Source organism: Budorcas taxicolor, chromosome 1, assembly GCF_023091745.1.
Source record: "Budorcas taxicolor isolate Tak-1 chromosome 1, Takin1.1, whole genome shotgun sequence".
NCBI classification, from domain to species: Eukaryota; Metazoa; Chordata; class Mammalia; order Artiodactyla; family Bovidae; genus Budorcas; species Budorcas taxicolor.
Genome location: NC_068910.1, coordinates 176,668,598 through 176,687,913, shown reverse-complemented (window position 1 = coordinate 176,687,913; position 19,316 = coordinate 176,668,598). Strand labels below are relative to the sequence as shown.

The following is a 19,316-nucleotide window of genomic DNA, read 5'->3' as shown; positions in this document are numbered from 1 at the left end:
TAAAAAAATTGGGATTTAATTGTGCTCTCAAAATGGTTTCATTAAGGAGCCACTCATGCTGGAAGTCTCTTGCTGGAGAGATAGAACTTTATTTCAGAGGTATTCTGATTATCTGAAGACATCGCTTAATGACACACTGCTACCTCAGAGGACAGAAGTAATGAGATTTGAAACAACTCTATCCTGTACAAGAGTATACATTTTTCGATGCTAGGAAAACAATACGAGAGATACCCATTGCCCATAAAAAATACTCATCCCATTCACAGAATTTTAAAATGGAACCAACCAGCTACTTCGTGTGAGAAAGTGCTTGCATAAGATTCACCGAAAGGAATAGCAACCTTAATTTTCTTGAAAAATCACAACTTCAGAAGAGTTTTTACACTCTATTTGGGAGAATGGAATTGGTTTCAAATCTTCTCTTTCTCTACCTCCTTAGTGTTGCAAGGCTAATTGTTATCTTGTCCTCCTTCATAGGGAAATCTACAGGTTAGGTGACCAACATATTGGAGCTTAATTGGATTGTAGCTATGTTTATGTTCTATGTTTGTCTGAGAAGGTAGAATAAGCCGCAAGAGTGGTTTCTGAATGTTCGGACCACTTTGCATGTGCCAGTGACAGTGATCTGTGTAGCCACACCTTCATGTATACATTCTTAAAGATTCATTTTACTTGTTTATGCATTAACAAAACATCTGAATAGAGCATTTCAGGGCTAAAATAAAAGTGAGAAAATCTCTCATCTAGTTAACGAAAACCTGAGGAGGTAGCAAAGGAGTTTGAGATTAGAAGCTGTATGGTATATTGCTATGAGGCATGGCAGGGTAGGAAGAAGAGGTGAGAGTTATGAAGAAATTTAGAGCAGTTAGAAAAAAATGATGTTCATTAAAAAAAAAAAAAAAAGGTAAAAAGGAAACACTTTAGGGATGAAGAAAGAGGACTTAGAATACAGCTGAGATGGTTAAAAGCCAAAAAGAGATGATCCAAGGCTTGTGTACTGAATAAGAGAAATCACACTGCAGGGAAATTCTCTAAGCTGTACCTACTCTGGAAATAGCACAAACTGAGATTTTCAGTCCTTTAGATGAGCAGGATTTAGAACTTGGGTAAACCAGAGAGGATTTTGTTTGCCTGCTTACCCAAAATGCAAGCTCAAAGAAACTGCTCTGGACTTGGACTACGATTAGGAGGCTGATGACACAGTGAGGGAAATTTACTCAGTATACTTACAATTTAACTATATTTTTATTGAGCTTCTACTATGTGACAGATACTCCTCTGGACAGGAAGGATATCAAGGAAACAAGGCAGAAATGGTCTTTAATTCACATAGAATTCTCATGTTCTAATCAGAGGAGATAGACGATAAAAAATAATTTAAGGAAATAGGTGAATGGAGGCAGTGTTATAAAAGGTGAATGACTGGCGTTCCGGATCAGTGGATAATTTAGATGTGATTTGGATTGGTTTTTTAAAAGGATTGCTCTGACTGCTGCTTGGTTGACTTGATAAAACATATCCTGCAAGGGAAACTGCTGACCTCATTTTGTTCTTTCTGGGCATCAGGTGACTAATAGTCAGGAGGTTTCACCCAAGTATCTGTGTTTAACAAAACATAAAGGAGCTTTTGAACTTGGGACTTAGTGGATATGTCAAGGGAAATTTTTTAGATCAACTGAACTCAGTTTGTAAAAAGAAGTACATGCACCTTCCCAAACATAAGCAACAAACCTTAGAAGTTACACAATAAATTCTCATGTGAATCTGCAGGTGCTCTCATTAATAACCTGACAAAAGCCTCTGACCATCCCCATGTTTATCCACAGTGGATTCTCTTGTGTCCTATGTTTCTCCTGTTTCTGAGTCCTGCTAGCATCTGGGGACTTTCTCATTTCCTGTCTCCAGGAATCGCTGTGTGATTCTGTATGTCTGTATCCATCTTTGGGGAGCAAGCCTCTGTGTTCTGGCAGCTGCATGATCCCTGACATGCTTTGTCAAGTGGAAAAAATTTCATAGTCTTCTGAGAGGAAACATATCTCTCCTGGTGGGGGCCCTGTGTGTTCCCTCACAAAACATCCCATGTAACACTATTGAATAACACCCCTGGCATCAGTGGCTAGGAATAAGACAGTTCTGTGACTTTTCAGTTGCTTAATGCTCCACATAATATCTGGGAAAGGGAAGGGTAGAAAATTGCTAAGACTGAGGTAACCGGGAAATGAAACCTCTGGTCCATGGTTGTTGGCATACCAAGGTGCACAAATATTGGGCAGTATTTCCAGAGTGCTCTCTGTTCCTCCCTGGGACTTGCTGTTACTTATTAACAAAGATATTAAGTGTGAAGGACAATAGTTGAATGACATTGCTCTCTTGCTCTTTGGCAACTCCAACAAATAGCAGCTTTTTTTCTAAGCAAAAGGAGTCCAATTTCTGAACACAGCCAACATATAAACATTATTGCCTGGTCCTGCAAATTAAAGAATTAGAGTAACAGTTCCTGGTGTTAGGTATTGGTAAATATCTCAGCAATAGTGTATAACTTAAAAACTCACGAAACTGCTATTGTGGATTTTACCCAACCATTTAAAACCAATCTTCGAACTTGCTACTACAAGCATTGGGATTTATAATGTTTTATTTTTAAAGGAAAGACTACATAGATATTTAGGTTTTTGGTTTTCTGTGTGTGTGTGTTTTTTTTTTTTTTTTGGTCATGTAAAGGATTCACTGTATCAAAGCTTCAACTAGGCTATCTTATGACTGTCAAAGAAGATAGCTGCCTCTCACCCTTGTCCTAATATCTAGCTGCTCTATTAGTGACAGAAAATAAAAATTAAGTTTTTGATTTAAAAGATATTCTGGCTAATAGACTGTTTAAGGTTAAAATACGTGTTGATTACTTTCTCCCCAAATTATAATTGGTATTATTTGGCATTTTACATATCTAGAAGTATCTCAAGGAAGAAAATTAATATTTTAAGGTAGAATCATATCTTGTAGAAAAGACTTTTTAATGTTTTTTTTTTTTTTTTTTGGACTGTGGTGAGTCTTTGTGGCTGTATGAGACTTTCCCTAGTTGTGGTGAGCAGGGCCTGCTCTTTGCTGCCGCGTGGTTTTCCCAGTGAGGCGGCTTCTCTTGTGGAGAACAGGCTCTACTGCTGCAGGCTTTGGTAGTTGCAGTGCTGGGGCTCAGTAGTTGTGGTCTGAGGACTCTTGAGCACAGGCTCAGTAGTTGTGGCACACAGGCTTAGCTATTCTGTGACATATGGGATCTTCCTGAACCAAGGATCAAACCAGTGTCCCTTGCATTGCAGGGTGGATTTTTAACCACTGGGCTACCAGGAAAACCTCTCTTGTAAAAAGGATTTAACAGCAGCAGTAAGCCTGGGTTTTGACAGCTACTGGATAAATTTGGAATCCAAAGAAGATAAAATCAAGATACTATGACATCTATCTTAGTTCAACTGACTCAAATTTGTTCCTTTTTACGGCTGAGTAACATTCCATTGTCAGCTTCCCAGGTGACTCAGTAGTAAAGAATCTGCCTGCCGCTGCAGGAGAGACAGGAGTTGTAGGTTCGATCCCTAGGTCAGGAAGATCCCCTGGAGGGGGAAATGGCAACCCACTCCAGTGTTCTTACCTAGAAAATCCCACAGACAGAGAAGCCTGGCAGGCTATAGTCCATGGGGGTCACAAAGAGTCAGACAAAACTGAGTAACCGAGCATGCAATATTCCACTGTACATAATGTGCCACAACTTCTTTATCCAATTATCTATCAATAGACATCTAGGTTGCTTCCATGTCCTGGCTATTGTAGGTAGTGTTGTGATGAACACTTTGGTATATATGTGTCTTTTTGAATTATGGTTTCTCAGAATCTATGCCCAGTTGTGGGATTACTGGGTCATATGGCAGTTTTATTCCTAGCTTTTGAAGGAAATCTCCAAAGAGAAAAACAAATACCATATTAACGCATATATATGGAATCTAGAAAAAATGGCTTATTTATAGGGCAGGAATAGAGATGCAGTTGAGAATGGACTTGTGGACACAGTGAAAGAAGGAGAGAGTGGGATAAATTGAGAGTAGCATTGAAATACATACATTACCATGTATAAAACAGCGAGTGGGAAGTTGCTGTATAACACAGGGAGCTCAGCCTGGTGCTCTGTGATGGCCTAGAGGGGTGGGATGGGGGTGGTGGTGGGTGGAAGGCTCAAGAGGGAAGGGATATATATATGTATATACACACACACACTTATGGCTGATTCATGTTGTTTGGCAAAAACTAATACAACATTGTAAAGCAATTATCCTCCAGTTAAAAAAAAAAAGATACTGAAACAGGTTTTAAACAGTCACACTGTAAAATTTTGCCAGGTAATTGAGCTCATTAAAGGAAAGAGTGTATTCTATGTTAACTGTATTTAATATTCAAGCATCCCAGAAGTCCATGATATCATATACTTCTAGCTTTCTGGGAAACTTTACCAGTTCAGCAGGTTGGAAGCATTGTACAAAGTTTTTGTGCTTGCCAAGTTCTGTAGCCTTTAAATACATCTTTAGGGATGAAGACACTGGAGTAACACCATTGCAGAGTCAATGAAATGGAGAAGAGCACTCTTGCTATTGTTTTCTCACTTCATTAACAAAAAAGCATCCCATAGTGTACAAAAAATCTTAGAGATTGATATTGGAAAATTCAAATTACCATTTCTTTGCAGTCAGTAGTAATTCCCTGCTGAATGCAGATGAATTTATATGATTTGAAATACAGTTAATTCAAAATACCGCATGCTTGTACTTTGGAATAGTTGGTCCCATTAGGTATGAACTCAGACATGTTTGTTTTCTTCAAAGTGAAACAAGAATTCTGATTACTTTTTAAGAGGAAAAGAATGAAGTTGGCAGGACTATACATAAAAACATCCTTTTATCCCTGTTACCTTAGTGATTAAGTGTTTAATACAGAAACAGATGAAATTTTTATTGAACAGCAGATCCAGGATAGAGATGCTAGTTAGACAGCCTCCTAATTGCAGCGTATCCTTGGAAGAGAGAGCCCTCTCTCTCTCTCTAAGTAAACAGGAAATTATTTACTTAGCATTTAATAATGGTCATGGAATACCAGTATCTAAATGTTACTTAAAGATGTCCTCTTGAATTTCAAATTAATAACAGCTTACATTTTGCTTAGGTTCTTATTTGATAAAATATTTCCATTTCCCTACAAATTTTTTGTGTGATCCTCTTGAGTCACTGTGAATTTAAATGTGCCTTTTCGTTCAAAGTGACAAGAAGGATGCCCCTTTCACTGATAATCAGTAGGGTTATAAAACCCCCTGGAAACTGTGAAAGGGTTAAGTACTCTTCAGCTCTTCTTCATATTTATCCTGTGTGGACATATATTTGAAGCTCAGAACCACCCATTGATCCCAAACGTGTGGTATGGCCTCCCTAATTCGTCTAGTTGCTGTTGTGTCCGATATTTTTTTGCTACCTCATGGACTGCAGCCCATCAGGCTCTTCCATCCATGGGATTTCCCAGGCAAGAATATTAGAGTGGATTGCCATTTCCTCCTCTAGGGGATCTTCCTGACCCAGAGATTGAACCCTAGTCTCCTTCATTGGCAAGTGGATTCTTTACCACTGAGCCACCAGGGAAGCCCTTCCCAAACTGATGCTGGAACTTGAAATTTTGAGTAAATTTTAATGTGAGGCTTCAAATTTTGAGTAAATTTTAAGTTAGTTAAACTGCTGATAGATAATAACTAAATAGCAATGGGCTGAGATTTATGAAAGTGTTACTCAATTTCCTGGGTTCAGTGCCGGTCAGAACTTTTTATATATTCTGTAAAAGGTCAATAACATAATTAGGTTATAGCTTATCTTCATACAGTTAAATGTGTGTGAAGAGAAAATGGAAAAATTTGAGTTCTTGGAAGAAAGCTGATAGTCAAAATGGCATATTAGAAATTTCACAGTAATAAGAACCAGCTATGGAATTAACTAAAGCCCACAGATTTGTCTTGGAGGAGCTCGTGGGAAAACAGTCTCATTTTTTAAAAAAATACTGTTTGGCTAGAGGAGACAATTAAAAGATGTCTTGATAATGTGATATGCTTGTGGCCATCTCTTCATGTATAGTTGAAAAAAACATTTATATGAGCAGAGAAAACCTGATAAAAGGAAATTTGGCAAAAGAATGTATTTTTAAGAAAAAAATACTAGTTTACTGCTTACCAAGTGTTTTGCGAGTGTATTATTAAAGCAGTATAACTCTGTTAAAAGTTGAAGATTATAAAATCTCCATAACCAAATGGTTTTAAATGACTTAGTACTTTTAGAGCGATCCTTCATTATTCTGTTCTAATTCAAAGGTACATTGAGAATCTGTTATGATTCAAAGACACACTGAGTTTGAGAATCTGTGCAGGTCATTTCTTTTAAGATTCAGAAACGAATTTCTATTTTGTGCTTCATCTGTTACCAAAAATGAATATTGAATTGAAAATAAATTTTAATTTTAAGTGCCATGATGAATATTTAGAAGGTTCTTCAGTAATGTACTGTTATTTATTTCTTGCAGGCTTGTACGGCATATGTGGATTTTATGATTTCTGTGGCCAAATTGATTCGTCAGGAAAGAGGACTGCCCATAAATGAAAGCCAGCTTTCTTTGGAAATGAATAAAGTTATGGATTTGGAAAAAGAAATTGCCAATGTAAAACACATATTCTCTGATACAATGAATAATGTCAACTGCTTTTTATTTCTTTCTCCTCTCTATTGTATTTTAAGGGTAAAATGTACAACTCCTCAACCAAGTGATAAAAATGTACAGCTCAGTAATGGATCATTGACTTCAAGAGGACCTTTGAAACTGGAGTTTTTCAGTAAACCAAGTTCCAGACATCCAGGAGACATACTAATTTTGACAAATATTAAACTAGATTTGTTTAATGACCTATTATAACTGGATCACGTCAAGATCTTAACTATTTACAGTCACACTGTTGTTGAGATGCCCTTGAGATTCAGGACACATGTGATGACTATTCAGCAAAGCTTTTTTAATTTTAATGTATACAATTTTGCTTTATTTTAAAGTTTTAAAATTTAAGGTGACCACAGAAATTGTCTCTATCCCTTTGCAAAGAAGTATTAGCCTCTTAACATGGCCACACTGCTGTGTGAAATTCACTGAGTTCAGACTGTCAGGCTGCTTATTAGCTCAGGGGAGATCTAACAGGAGGAGTTTATCAGCAAAGCCAAAGGGGTCTGTTGCTGAAACTCCTCTGGTTCTGGGTCAGCCCCTAGAGGCTGAGTTGGCACATTCTGTTCTGACATTCCTCTGATAGGATCTGCAGTCTCAAGCAAGTGAACTCTATCTAAACAGCATCCAGGTTATTGACTGATCTCATAGTCAGTTTCAGTCTAGGATCCACAGAGCTGTGACATTGCCATCAGCAACCTACAGTCCTAAATCCCCATCTGCTTGGCAGTCGGCCATCAGAATCTTGAAAATGAAAGATCTTGGAGGGCAATTTTAGCTTTCCTGGGGCCGCATGAAACTAAAAGTCTAGAATCAGAACCAGACATTGGTTGGAGCTGCAGCTGGATGAATGGCAGTTTGATAGGTTACATGTGGTTCTGTGTTGGAAACAGAATTCTTAGAGAAGCATAGTTTATTACCCTGGGTTTTTACCACTTGTACCTTATCAGACTGTGTGCTGCTTTGATCAGCCTCAGCTCTGTAATATTACTGTTATCTTACTTCAAAATTCTTTGTGTCTTTAACAATGTTCAGTGTATCACTGCAATGTTCAGCATATCACTGCAGATGTTACAAACATAATCTTTAAGTTGTTGTTGTTCAAGTTACTGTCATATCCAACTTTTTGTGACCCAAAGGACTATAGCATACCAGGCTTCTTCTCTATCATTCACTATCTCAGGAATGATGGTTTGCTCAAACTCATGTCCATTGAGTCAGTGATGCCATCCAACCACCTGATCCTCTGTCACCCCCTTCTCCTCTTGCCCTCAGTCTTTCACAACATCAGGGTCTTTTTCAGTGAGTCAGCCCTTCGCATCAGGTGGCCAAAGTATTGGAGTTTCAGCTTTAGCATCAGTTCTTCCAGTGAATATTCAGGGTTGATTCTTTAGGATTAACTGGTTTGATCTCCTTGCTGTCAAAGGAACTCTCAAGAGTCTTCTCCAGCACCATAGTTTGAAACTATTAATTCTTTGGCACTCAGCCTTCTTTATGGTCCAACTCTCACATCCGTACATGATTACTGGAAAAACCATAGCTTTGACTATACGAACCTTTGTCAGCAAAGTGATGTCTCTGCTTTTTAATACATATACTTTCTAGGCTTGTCATAGCTTTTCTTCCAGGGAACAAGCGTCTTTTAATTTCATGGTTGCAGTCACCATCTGCAGTGATTTTGGAGCCCCAGAAAATAAAGTCTGTCACTGTTTCCATTGTTTCCTCATCTATTTGCCATGAAGTGATGGGACCAGATGCCTTTTTTTTTGAGTGTTGAGTTTTAAGCCAGCTGTTTCGCTCTCTTTCACCTTGATCAAGGGGCTCTTAAGTTTCTCTTTACTTTCTGCCATTAGGGTAGTGTCATCTGCTATCTTAGGTTGTTGATATTTCTCCTGGCAATCTTGATTCCAGCTTGTGCTTCATCCAGCCTGGCATTTTGTATGACATACTCAGCATAGAAGTTAAATAATCAGGATAACAATATACAGCCTTGACATAATCCTTGCCCAATTTTGAACTGGTGGTTGTTTCATATCCAGTTCTAACTGTTGCTTCTTGACCTACATACAAGCTTCTCAGGAGGCAGGCAAGGTGGTCTGGTATTCCCACCTCTTTAAGAATTTTCCACAGTTTGTCGTGACTCGTACAGTAAAAGGCTTTCGTGTAATCAATGAAGCAGAAGTAGACTTTTTTCTGGAATTCTCTTGCTTTTTCTATGGTCCAACAGATGCTGGCAATTTGATCTCTGATTCCTCTACCTTTTCTAAATCCAGCTTGTATATTTGGAAGTTCTCAGTTCACCTTTTGTTGATAACTTGCTTGAAGGATTTTGAGCTTTACTTTGGTAGCAAGTGAAATGAGAGCAATTGTGAGGTTTGAACATTCTTTGGCATTGCCTTTCTTTGGGATTGGAATGAAAATTGACCTTTTCCAGGCCTGTGGCTGCTGCTGAGTTTTCCAAATTTGCTGGCATGTTGAGCACAGCACTTTAATGGCGTAATTTTTAGGATGTGAAATAGCTCAGTTGGAATTCCATCACCTCCACTAGCTTTGTTCATAGCAGTGCTTCCTAAGGCCCACTTGACTTCACACTCCATGATGTCTGGCTCTAAGTGAGTGACCAGGCCATTGTGGTTACCTGAGTCATTAAGACTTTTTGGTACAGCTCTTCTGTGTATTCTTGCCATCTCTTCTTAATATCTTCTGCTTCTGTTAAGTCCATATTGTTTCTATCCTGTATTGTGCCCATCTTGGCATGAAATGTTCCCTTGATATCTGATTTTCTTGAAGAGATCTCTAGTCTTTCCCATTCTATTGATTTCCTCTATTTCTTTGCTTTGTTCACTTAGAAAGGCTTTCTTACTTCTCTTTGCTATTCTTTGGAACTCTGCGTTCAAATGGTATATCTTTCCTTTTCTCCTTTGCCTTTCACTTTTCTTTTTTCAGCTCTTCGTAAGGCCTCCTCAGACAACCATTTTGCCTTTTTGCATTTTTCTTGAAGTAAATAAATCAGTGAATTGTAGTCACGAGTCATTGTTAACTAGAGAAATAATTCCCATTTTTACCTTTTGTCTCTCTTCACTTAAAATTGCTTCTACTTCTTTCGACCACTAGTTGGGGAGTTGTTATTGAAATTTTCTTTTTTCAGTCAGTGAAAACAGTAATACTGGATGCTGATGATAGCACTAAACTCGTTAGGCCACATGAGCGGACAGTCACAGAAGTAAGTGCTAGCACTCTCCTCAGATAATTTGGCACCTACCTGCACTGTGTACTAGGGATTTTCTTGGTCTCAACTTGCCTTCAGTTCTTGGCAGAAATCATTGTGTGTGTGTATGTGTGTTTTCCTGTCTGAATTTTAACTAGGACACTGAATGGTGGTGGGTAGCAGACAGAGTGGGAGAAGGCAATGGCAGCCCACTCCAGTGTTCTTGCCTGGAGAATCCTAGGGACGGGGGAGCCTGGTGGGCTGCCGTCTATGGGGTCGCATAGAGTCGGACACGACTGAAGCGACTTAGCAGCAGTTGCAGCAGCAGAGTATTTGAGGGATTAATTGGAAATGACTATTCAAGAAAAGCATTATATGAAATAGCCACAGGCACAACTGAGCTGCCCATTAGCCATGGAAGGAAAGAGGGCTGTAAATATTGCTGATGTGGTTTGTTGTTATAAAAATATAAAAAGATTTTTGAAGACCCCATGGACTGTAGCCTGCCAGGCTCTTGTGTCCATGGGATTTCCTAGCCAAGAATACTGGCATGGGTATCTGTTGCCTTCTCCAGGAGAATCTTCCTGACCCAGGGATCAAACCCAGGTCTCTTGCATTGCAGGCAATCTCCTGCACTGCACGCAGATTCATTGCTGACAGAGCCACAAAAGAAGCCCGCATACTTAACACTAACCAAGTCTCGATGATTGTTACTAAGTATACTTAAAATCTCTTAATTTCTCTTTTCTTCTTGATGTGACAAGATAAATTATGAAACAAATACAGAATAGAATTTAAATATAATTATGTTGTACCAATGCCATATTTCTTTCCCCCTTGTATATAGTTATATTTTTCAAAAGAATTATTGGTCTAAAATAATAATAAAACATTAAATCCATAGGCTACAACTAAATCTGAAGATCGAAATGATCCAATGCTTCTTTATAACAAAATGACATTAGCTGAGGTCCAAAATAAATTTTCACTGGAATTCAATGGGAAGGTAAGTAGCAAGATTTAAGTACTTATGTCATTTTCAAACTTAATATTAAAATGCAGTTAAAAGTCAATGATTTTTTAGTTTATTGAGATAAATTGAACATCAAAATGAATTTAGATGATACCAACCATTTGACTTTAGCAAAAGACTTGAAAAAAACTATTCTAAATCATTGTATTTATATTTAATTAGAGTGAATTTCAAAGATAAAAAGCCTTTTCAAAGCAGCTATAGAATAGTATTAGGAAGTATCATAAAAAAGGGTTTGGAAACATTAAAAGGGAAAATCCTTCTGAAAGGTCATTATATAACTATGGGACTTGGACAGTCATATAATATGTACCAGAGTTCTTACCTCCAAAAAAAAGAATAATTTATTCATAGAACTTGCCATGTTCTCATCAGGGCCATCTATGGAGGTGTTCAAAGCAATAATGGAGAAATAGAACACAGGAAACAGAAAGATCTATAAATCTATAAATGGTACCATTTATAAATGTCAATTGACATCTTTTTGCTTAGTTGTAATTCCTTAGCTAGTATCTAATAATCTCTTCTAAGCTATGCATATATTCTGTGTGTGAGCTGTTGCACACAATGGATAATGAAGCAACATTCATAAAATCTACAAACTTACCACATTCAGGGATGGAATTCTATTTGGAATTGCAATAAACAGTTGCAGTTGTTTTGTTTATTGTCTAATTGCAATAAACCAGGAATTTCTTACATAAAGCTTTTTAATATAATGTGTTTAATAAATGTTTTGAGAAAATAGTCCAAGCCACAAAAGGAAATCAAGAAAAGCCATAGCACCTCATACTAAGTGATCAATGTATTTATGTACTTCTAGGTAGCCTAATATATCAGTAATCTTAAACATTCTCAAGCATTGAAATGTAGCATTTCAGCAAGATTTGCGTAGTCTTTACTTTTGCTATCTTCCCTTATATGCATTGGAGGTTGAATAACCACAATTCCCACTGAAAGAATAGCAGAGAAACAAGATTCTATCTTTCAGTAACTCCAAATCCAGCTTCTGAAGAGTGAAAGCTGCATGTCTATATAGACCTGACATTGATCGCATAAAATACGTTTTGTCCATCTTCACGAAACCATGTATGTCGCATCATTACCATTACTTATACCTCTGCTAGAGCAATAGAGTGCTTTCACTTTCATGAACAACACAGTCTCCACTGAAATGGATTACTGTGTTAAAACGAAGTGTCTATTAGCATACACTTTTAAGGAATATGCATATTATACCCATTTAAAATTTTGCTTAAACCTAGAAAACATTATAGCTAAATTTCTTTGTCTCTCATATGGGCTAGACCAAGAATATGACATTGAGCCTGATTTCTACCATAAGACTCCTAGAGGCTTTGTTATTGCTCTTAAATGGTTGGTTTAATTCTGCATTAAAATAATTATGCTATAGAACTAATTTTTATTCAAAAACTGACAGAAGCAATTAAAGAAGAAGTCCAAACAAATATCACACTGACCATTGTGATGATTATATAGTGCTACAATTGATACTGTAACCGTGTCTGATCCTGTAACCATAACTGATTCTTGGAACCAAGAAGAAAAGTCCATAATTACTGAATGTTTTGTGCCTGATTTTTTCCAGCCATTCAGCTGGTCAAATTTCACAAATGAAATCATGTCAACCGTGAATATCAATATTCCACATGAGGAAGAAGTGATTGTTTATGCTCCAGAATATTTAACCAATCTTAAGCTCATTCTTGCCAAATATTCTGCCAGGTAGGTATGTCAGCGTGCCCATGTCCCCAAAGTTTGCATTTAATATCATTCTTTAGAAGCTTTGCAGCCTCATCTTTTCTGTTGCTGGGTGGTGGGTTTTTTTATACAGAGATCTTCAAAATTTAATGTCCTGGCGGTTCATAATGGATCTTGTAAGCAGCCTCAGCCGAAACTACAAGGAGTCCAGAAATGCTTTCCGCAAGGTGAAGAAAAAATCTCTCTTTTCTTAAGACTTAAAGCATAAAGAGATCCATGGTTATGAAGGCTTGCCATGTCCATTGCTAGAATGTGGTAAACTTTGTGAAGAGGCAGAAGGCCAAATGTGGTTGCTTTGCCTGTATTCAAGCCATGTTCCCTAAGAAAGCCAGGTTTCAGGTGCTCTGTTGTCCTATGTCTACTTTGGCACCATAATTGAATAGCCCTGGAAGGAAGGGCATTTGGTTATTTGCACAGTTCATGATAGAGTACTGGCTTGGTTTGGTGTTGTGTTCCAAGTAATTTCAGGGCTATCTACCTCAATTAATTTGATTTTTCTAGTACTCACAGCACAGTAGACATACACACAGATGGACTACATTGTGTGGACTACCCACTGAGAATACACCTACCTGGAGATACCCTTAAGACCTTTTATTAGGCTGTACCCATATTACTTAAACAATCATCATTTTGGTCCTAATGTGAGAGGAGTGAGAAAGTCCTAATGTGAAAAAGGAGAAATTCTCACAAATGTATTGGTTGGTGTCATGGGAAGGGAATAATTCTGATTGATTGAAATTTTTAATTTTTTACCTTTAAAAGAAAATGTAGATATTTTAAAAATTAAAGAAGATAAAAGCTGTGTTTTGCTAAATTTTCCTTTCATAAATGTATCCCTTTATTGGTACTTAAATGTGTACACATGCAGTTCTAAGTACTGGAAGTTCAGCAAAAGCATTGAAAAACAGCAATGTGTTTTCTTGTATACCAGGTCTCTCCCATGTTACATATATTGAATATTGTTTCATGTTTATGTTTATGCAGTGGCAACAGCATTATTTTGAGATTTGGTGGGGCAGAGTTTTTTTCCTAAAGTGGTCCAGAAGGATATTAACTTGCAGTAGCCAACAGTTCTTCTAGGACTTGCTACTGAAAATATACCTTATTTCCAGATCATATATAAGTAATAATTCTATTGGATTGCATTTTTTCCTATGCAAGGACATCCTGACGTGTGAGGAGATGCAATGAATATTGAAAGAATTTGAGACATAAGAGTAGAGTCCTATGAAAAGTGTGCTCTCGCTGCACTTCGGCTGTCTACGCCTGCTCAAACGCCATTTCCTTTCTCTCTCCCATAGGCTCTTTATGGCACAACATCAGAAACAGCAGCTTGGAGACGCTGTGCAAACTATGTCAATGGGAATATGGAAAATGCCGTGGGAAGGCTCTATGTGGAAGCGGCATTTCCTGGAGATAGTAAACATGTGGTAATGTTTTCAGCACAGTACTCTATCAGTTTGTGTCAATGGGCAGTCACAATAGTCCAAGATTTTGCTAAAATTTTACTGATTGGCTGAGAACTTCTGAATTACCATTTGCCATTATTTCCCAATAAATCTTATCCTCCCTCCCCCAAGGGTCTGCATATGTTTCTAACCCTAATATTATTTAACCCAAAAGCAATTGTCCATTTTCCAGGAGCAGTGTATTCACAATACTTAGTCACATGTTCTTATAATATAGTCATTTATAGTCTCTTCTATTAGCAAAATTGACTAAGAATTAGTATTTTTTCTTAAAAAACCAGAAAGTAAATCAGAGTTCATTTGAAGTGTAAGCCAAGTACTATATTTTTTATTGTTACTGAAGTGAAGACAAAGGAACTTAAAGGCAAGGTGAAAGAATCTATTGGAATGCTACGTCATGCTTAACTAAACTATTAATACTAATGACAGCTAGTATTTTGTGTTAGTTCTTCTTTCTTGCTAATGGAAACCATACATTTTAAAGAAGAATTTTATTAATGTATACATTAAGATCTATTCAATCATTAGTGTTGATAATGGAAGTGCTGCTTTAAAAATATAATTGTCCCTTTGTTTAGATCATTTATAAATTTAGATTTATTAACATTATTAAATCAACACAGCTTATAATTCTATTTTTTTTAATATTTATTACAAAACATTATCTCATGGCTTACATTTGCTCTCTGTTCTTTTGGTTTAAGGTTGAGGATTTAATTGCCCAGATCCGGGAGGTTTTTATTCAGACTTTAGATGACCTAACCTGGATGGATGCTGAAACAAAAAAGAAAGCTGAGGAAAAGGTAAAGAGCAAAGCAGAGCTGACTACCAAAGAAAAATCCATAAGAAAAGATGAACTTTTAAGATATTTGAGGAAAATATGGTAATCAAGAATTGTATAAAATAAAAACATACTCTTTCAAGATGTAACATTTACAGGAACAATTTTCATGGATGAAGCTTTTTTTCTATGATTTTCATCTTATTATCTCTTTGCTCCTACTCTCCATGTTCATCTCAAAACTTTGAAAGAAAAAACTCCTTTTCTTTAAAAAACAAGTCTTCACAAACCAAGAAAATAAGAAAAATCTTGAGTGAATAAGAAAACATTAAAAGATATTATCAGTGGTTCATATTTTTCCTCCTTTTATGAAACATATTTAAAAGACTTCTACCAATATTCAACAATCTTTAATGCAAATTTCTAGCTAAAAATTTGTAAATGTGCTATTTTTTTTTAATATAACCTAGGGAAAATAATACCAAGTTTCTATTAAGCCAAAGTGAGGTAGTACGTTATTTGAATTCTATAGATGTCCTACAGTTACAGAGATACTGATGGAGCTCTTTATCAACTATTCTTATTTACCCCCACTATTCACCTTTTATTGAGATTTTTAACATCTTGCATAGAGTAAGCAAAATGGAAATTCTAAGAAAATCTCAAATTTAAATTTACTATGCCATTGTCTTGATAACTATATAAAACTAGAAGGAACACGTCCAGTGAAAACTGCATGTGGTTTATAAGCAGTATTCACATGCAACATGATTATTCCTCTGTAGTTAGAGTAGCAGGAAGACCAGACCATTCTCTAAAATTAACACAGAAAGAGTCCATAAATCTATTTATAATAAGAGAATCCAACTGAAGTCTAGTTTTCTTTCAGGATTAGATCACATAGAAGGATCATCTTCTTCAGTGGCCACAGAACCCTGGATGACTCAGATCTAGAATTTGGCACCCCAGTATAGCTATCTTTGCAGCACTCTGTCTAGCTCCTCAGAAGTTCAGGCTGGATTTGCTCCTTTCATGTTCTAGCTGTCATAACATGGTTCTTTTTGATGTAACCAATTAAGTTGTTCTAGATTTAATAATTTCCCAAGGTGATATAAAACTCTGGATATACAAGTGGTTTTGTGAAAGACTCCCATACTCAAAAAGTTTAGGCAACACTTCCTGAAGGAAGGCTTCCCTGATCCTACCCTTGATTAGGTTACATGCCTCTAGGGTATGATTTTATGGCATCATACATCACACTTGAGAGTTAATATTCATTTTATTGCCTACCATTGACCTTTACAATAAACTCTCCATGAGCAGAAATTTTTGCATTGTATCCTTAACCCCTTACAAAGTACCTGGTTTGTTGTAGACCCTAGAACACAAATTGAATGAATAAATAGGCAAACAAATTCATCCTCTTGGATACTTGCAATTACTTAATTGTAGACTCTAAGATGTCCTTCAGTGAAAGAGCCTGCTTCACGTTTCTGTCATAGTGCATGCATGCTCAGTCGCTCAGACATGTCCAGCTCTTATCGACCCCATGGACTGTAGCCTGCCAGGCTCCTCTATGGAATTTTCCAGGCAAGAATACTGGAGTGGGTTGCCATTTCCTTCTCCAGAGGATCTTTCCAACCCAAGGACTGAACCCATGTCTCCTGAGTCTTCTGCATCAGCAAGGCAGATTCTTTACCTACTGAACCACCTGGGAAGCGGTCACAGTATTTACCCCCAATATTTTACAATATATCCTTTCTTATGTAGTACCTCCCATTTCTGTAGATTTTGTATCCCTTAGAATACCTTTTGGGGAAACATCTTCTAGAAAATAAAATACCACTGAGAGGGGAGTGATTTATTATGGGCTGACAGTATGGAAAGAAAATAGGCTGGGCCTGTTAGATTAGCTGACACATCTGTCTGATCCACTGGGGGAAATCCTAGACTCATGAAATAGATTTGTAACAAAACCACATCCATTTGATGGCAAAACAAATAACTCAGAGATGCAAGCTTAATACCTCATGAAAAATGTAAATTAGTTAAATTATTTAAGAGCAACGTGGTATGATTGAATCAAATATCTTTGAGAAAAAGTGAGAGAAGTAAAAAATAGAAATACCAAGTAGTAAGCAAGTGGGCTTCCCAGGTGGCGCTAGTGGTAAAGAACTCACCTGCCAGTGCAGGAGACATGAGATGCAGGTTCGATCCCTGGGTTGGAAAGATTCCGTGGAGGAGGGCTTGGTAACCCACTCCAATATTCTTGTCTGGAGAATCCCATGGACAGAGGAGCCTGGTGGGCTATGGTTCATAGTGTCACTTAGAATTGGGCACAATTGAAGTGACCAACCTAGATAATATATTCAAAAGCAGAGACATTACTTTGCTGACTAAGGTCCATCTAGTCAAGGCTATGGTTTTTCCAGTAGTCATGTATGGATGTGAGAGTTGGACTGTGAAGAAGGCTGAGCGCTGAAGAATTGATGCTTTTGAACTGTGGTGTTGAAGAAGACTCTTGAGAGTCCCTCGAACTGCAAGGAGATCCAACCAGTCCATTCTGAAGGAGATCAACCCTGGGATTTCTTTGGAAGGAATGATGCTAAAGCTGAAACTCCAGTACTTTGGCCACCTCATGTGAAGAGTTGACTCATTGGAAAAGACTTTGATGCTGGGAGGGATTGGGGGCAGGAGAAGAAGGGGACGACAGAGGATGAGATGGGAGGATGGCATCACTGACTTGATGGATGCGAGTCTGAGTGAACTCCGGGATTTGGTGATGGACAGGGAGGCCTGGCGTGCTGCAATTCATTGTGTCACAAAGAGTCGGACACGACAGCGACTGAACTGAACTGAACTGAACTGAACTGAAGTGACTTAGCACCCACAAGCAAGCGGTAATGAAATAATTATAAGCAAACAATTTTAAGGACGGCCCATGTGATGCCAGTGGTAAAGAACTGGCCTGCCAATCCAGGAGACTTAAGAGACTCGGGTTTGATCCCTGGATTGGGAAGATTCCCTAGAGGAAGGCATAGCAACCCACTCCAGTATTCTTGTCTAAAGAATCCCATGGACAGAGGAGCCTGGAAGGCTACAGTCCATAGGGTCGCAAAGAGTCAGTCACAACTGAAGCAACTTAGCATGCATATCCACAAACAATAGTAAGCAAGTGGTAAATATGAGATGGTATAACAAGGAAAACCCTGTTTTCTACTCATTTAACTAATATCATTCATTTAACTGTGGAAAGTTGGGTACACTAGCTCTGGAGACCGAAAGAGAACATCAAAACTCCAGGAACCAATATTCAAGAAGAATATTTAGCACTGAACCTGTAAGCCCACATCTGTTTTCTCAGCTGCATTGGTGAAGTGGAAAGATAAGCTACTAGAATGGGAGTTCTAAATATTATTTCTCCTATAGTAGTAGTCATAGTAGTAGTTAAGTCGATAAGTTGGGTCTGGCTCTTGTGACCCCATGGACTGTAAGATTGAAGAAAAAAGCCTTACAGAGAAAAGTTGATAAGAGTAATACCTGTGTTTGTAATACCTTTGTTCCAATACCTATGGAACAAAGACTTGTCAGTTTTTCGTGTTAATTTTCTTGGGCAAGCTTCAGACTGTGAGAATAGGGTATTAGAAGCCAAATTTCAGGACTCTTTTATTTTGAATTCCAGGAAGAAGCCATGGCAAAGATCTCTGGTTAAGTGTGGTCAAATACTCATTTTGTAAACAGTATGGATCAAGTTATTCAATTCAGTCAAGGGCATAATCGTAAAGTTTACATTTAAAAGTTCATAATCATGCTCACATTCACTATTATAATTTTCATAGGCCTTAGCAATTAAAGAAAGAATTGGCTATCCTGATGACATTATTTCAAATGACGACAAACTGAATAATGAGTACCTTGAGGTAAGTCTTAAAAAGACTCTGCGCTGATGATGCCTGAGGCTGGGGGCAATGTTGTTTCTTGCTATGGGGTGGGGGCAGAACGTATGTGGGCATACAACCAGAGCTCTTATTATATTAAGCCTTTAACGCTGAAGCCAGAACTGTCTGTTTTAGTGTTAGCTTATTGTTTCATTGGCCTGGTCTATATTTGGTTTTCTTATTTTGCTTTCCATATAGTCCATTTTAAGAGTAGTAATAAAAACTTGTTTTTTTTTTTTTTAAGAGCATTAAAGCATAGATATTTAAGTGATAAACAGGCAGTACTCAGGCTTCTTATACATGCCTGAAAAGTCAAATCTTC

General features: G+C 37.5%; 1 protein-coding gene across 1 annotated transcript in view; it reads left to right on the top strand.

The window, feature by feature from the left end:
• MME (membrane metalloendopeptidase) overlaps positions 1 to 19,316 on the top strand; it is a 106,147-nt gene that overhangs the window by 47,960 nt on the left and 38,871 nt on the right. The window contains exons 9-16 of the mRNA XM_052638668.1: positions 6,595 to 6,729; positions 9,929 to 10,003; positions 10,893 to 10,994; positions 12,631 to 12,767; positions 12,877 to 12,970; positions 14,108 to 14,236; positions 14,980 to 15,078; positions 18,896 to 18,976. Coding sequence (XP_052494628.1) covers positions 6,595 to 6,729; positions 9,929 to 10,003; positions 10,893 to 10,994; positions 12,631 to 12,767; positions 12,877 to 12,970; positions 14,108 to 14,236; positions 14,980 to 15,078; positions 18,896 to 18,976 — 852 coding nt within the window. The remainder of the gene's footprint in view (positions 1 to 6,594; positions 6,730 to 9,928; positions 10,004 to 10,892; positions 10,995 to 12,630; positions 12,768 to 12,876; positions 12,971 to 14,107; positions 14,237 to 14,979; positions 15,079 to 18,895; positions 18,977 to 19,316) is intronic.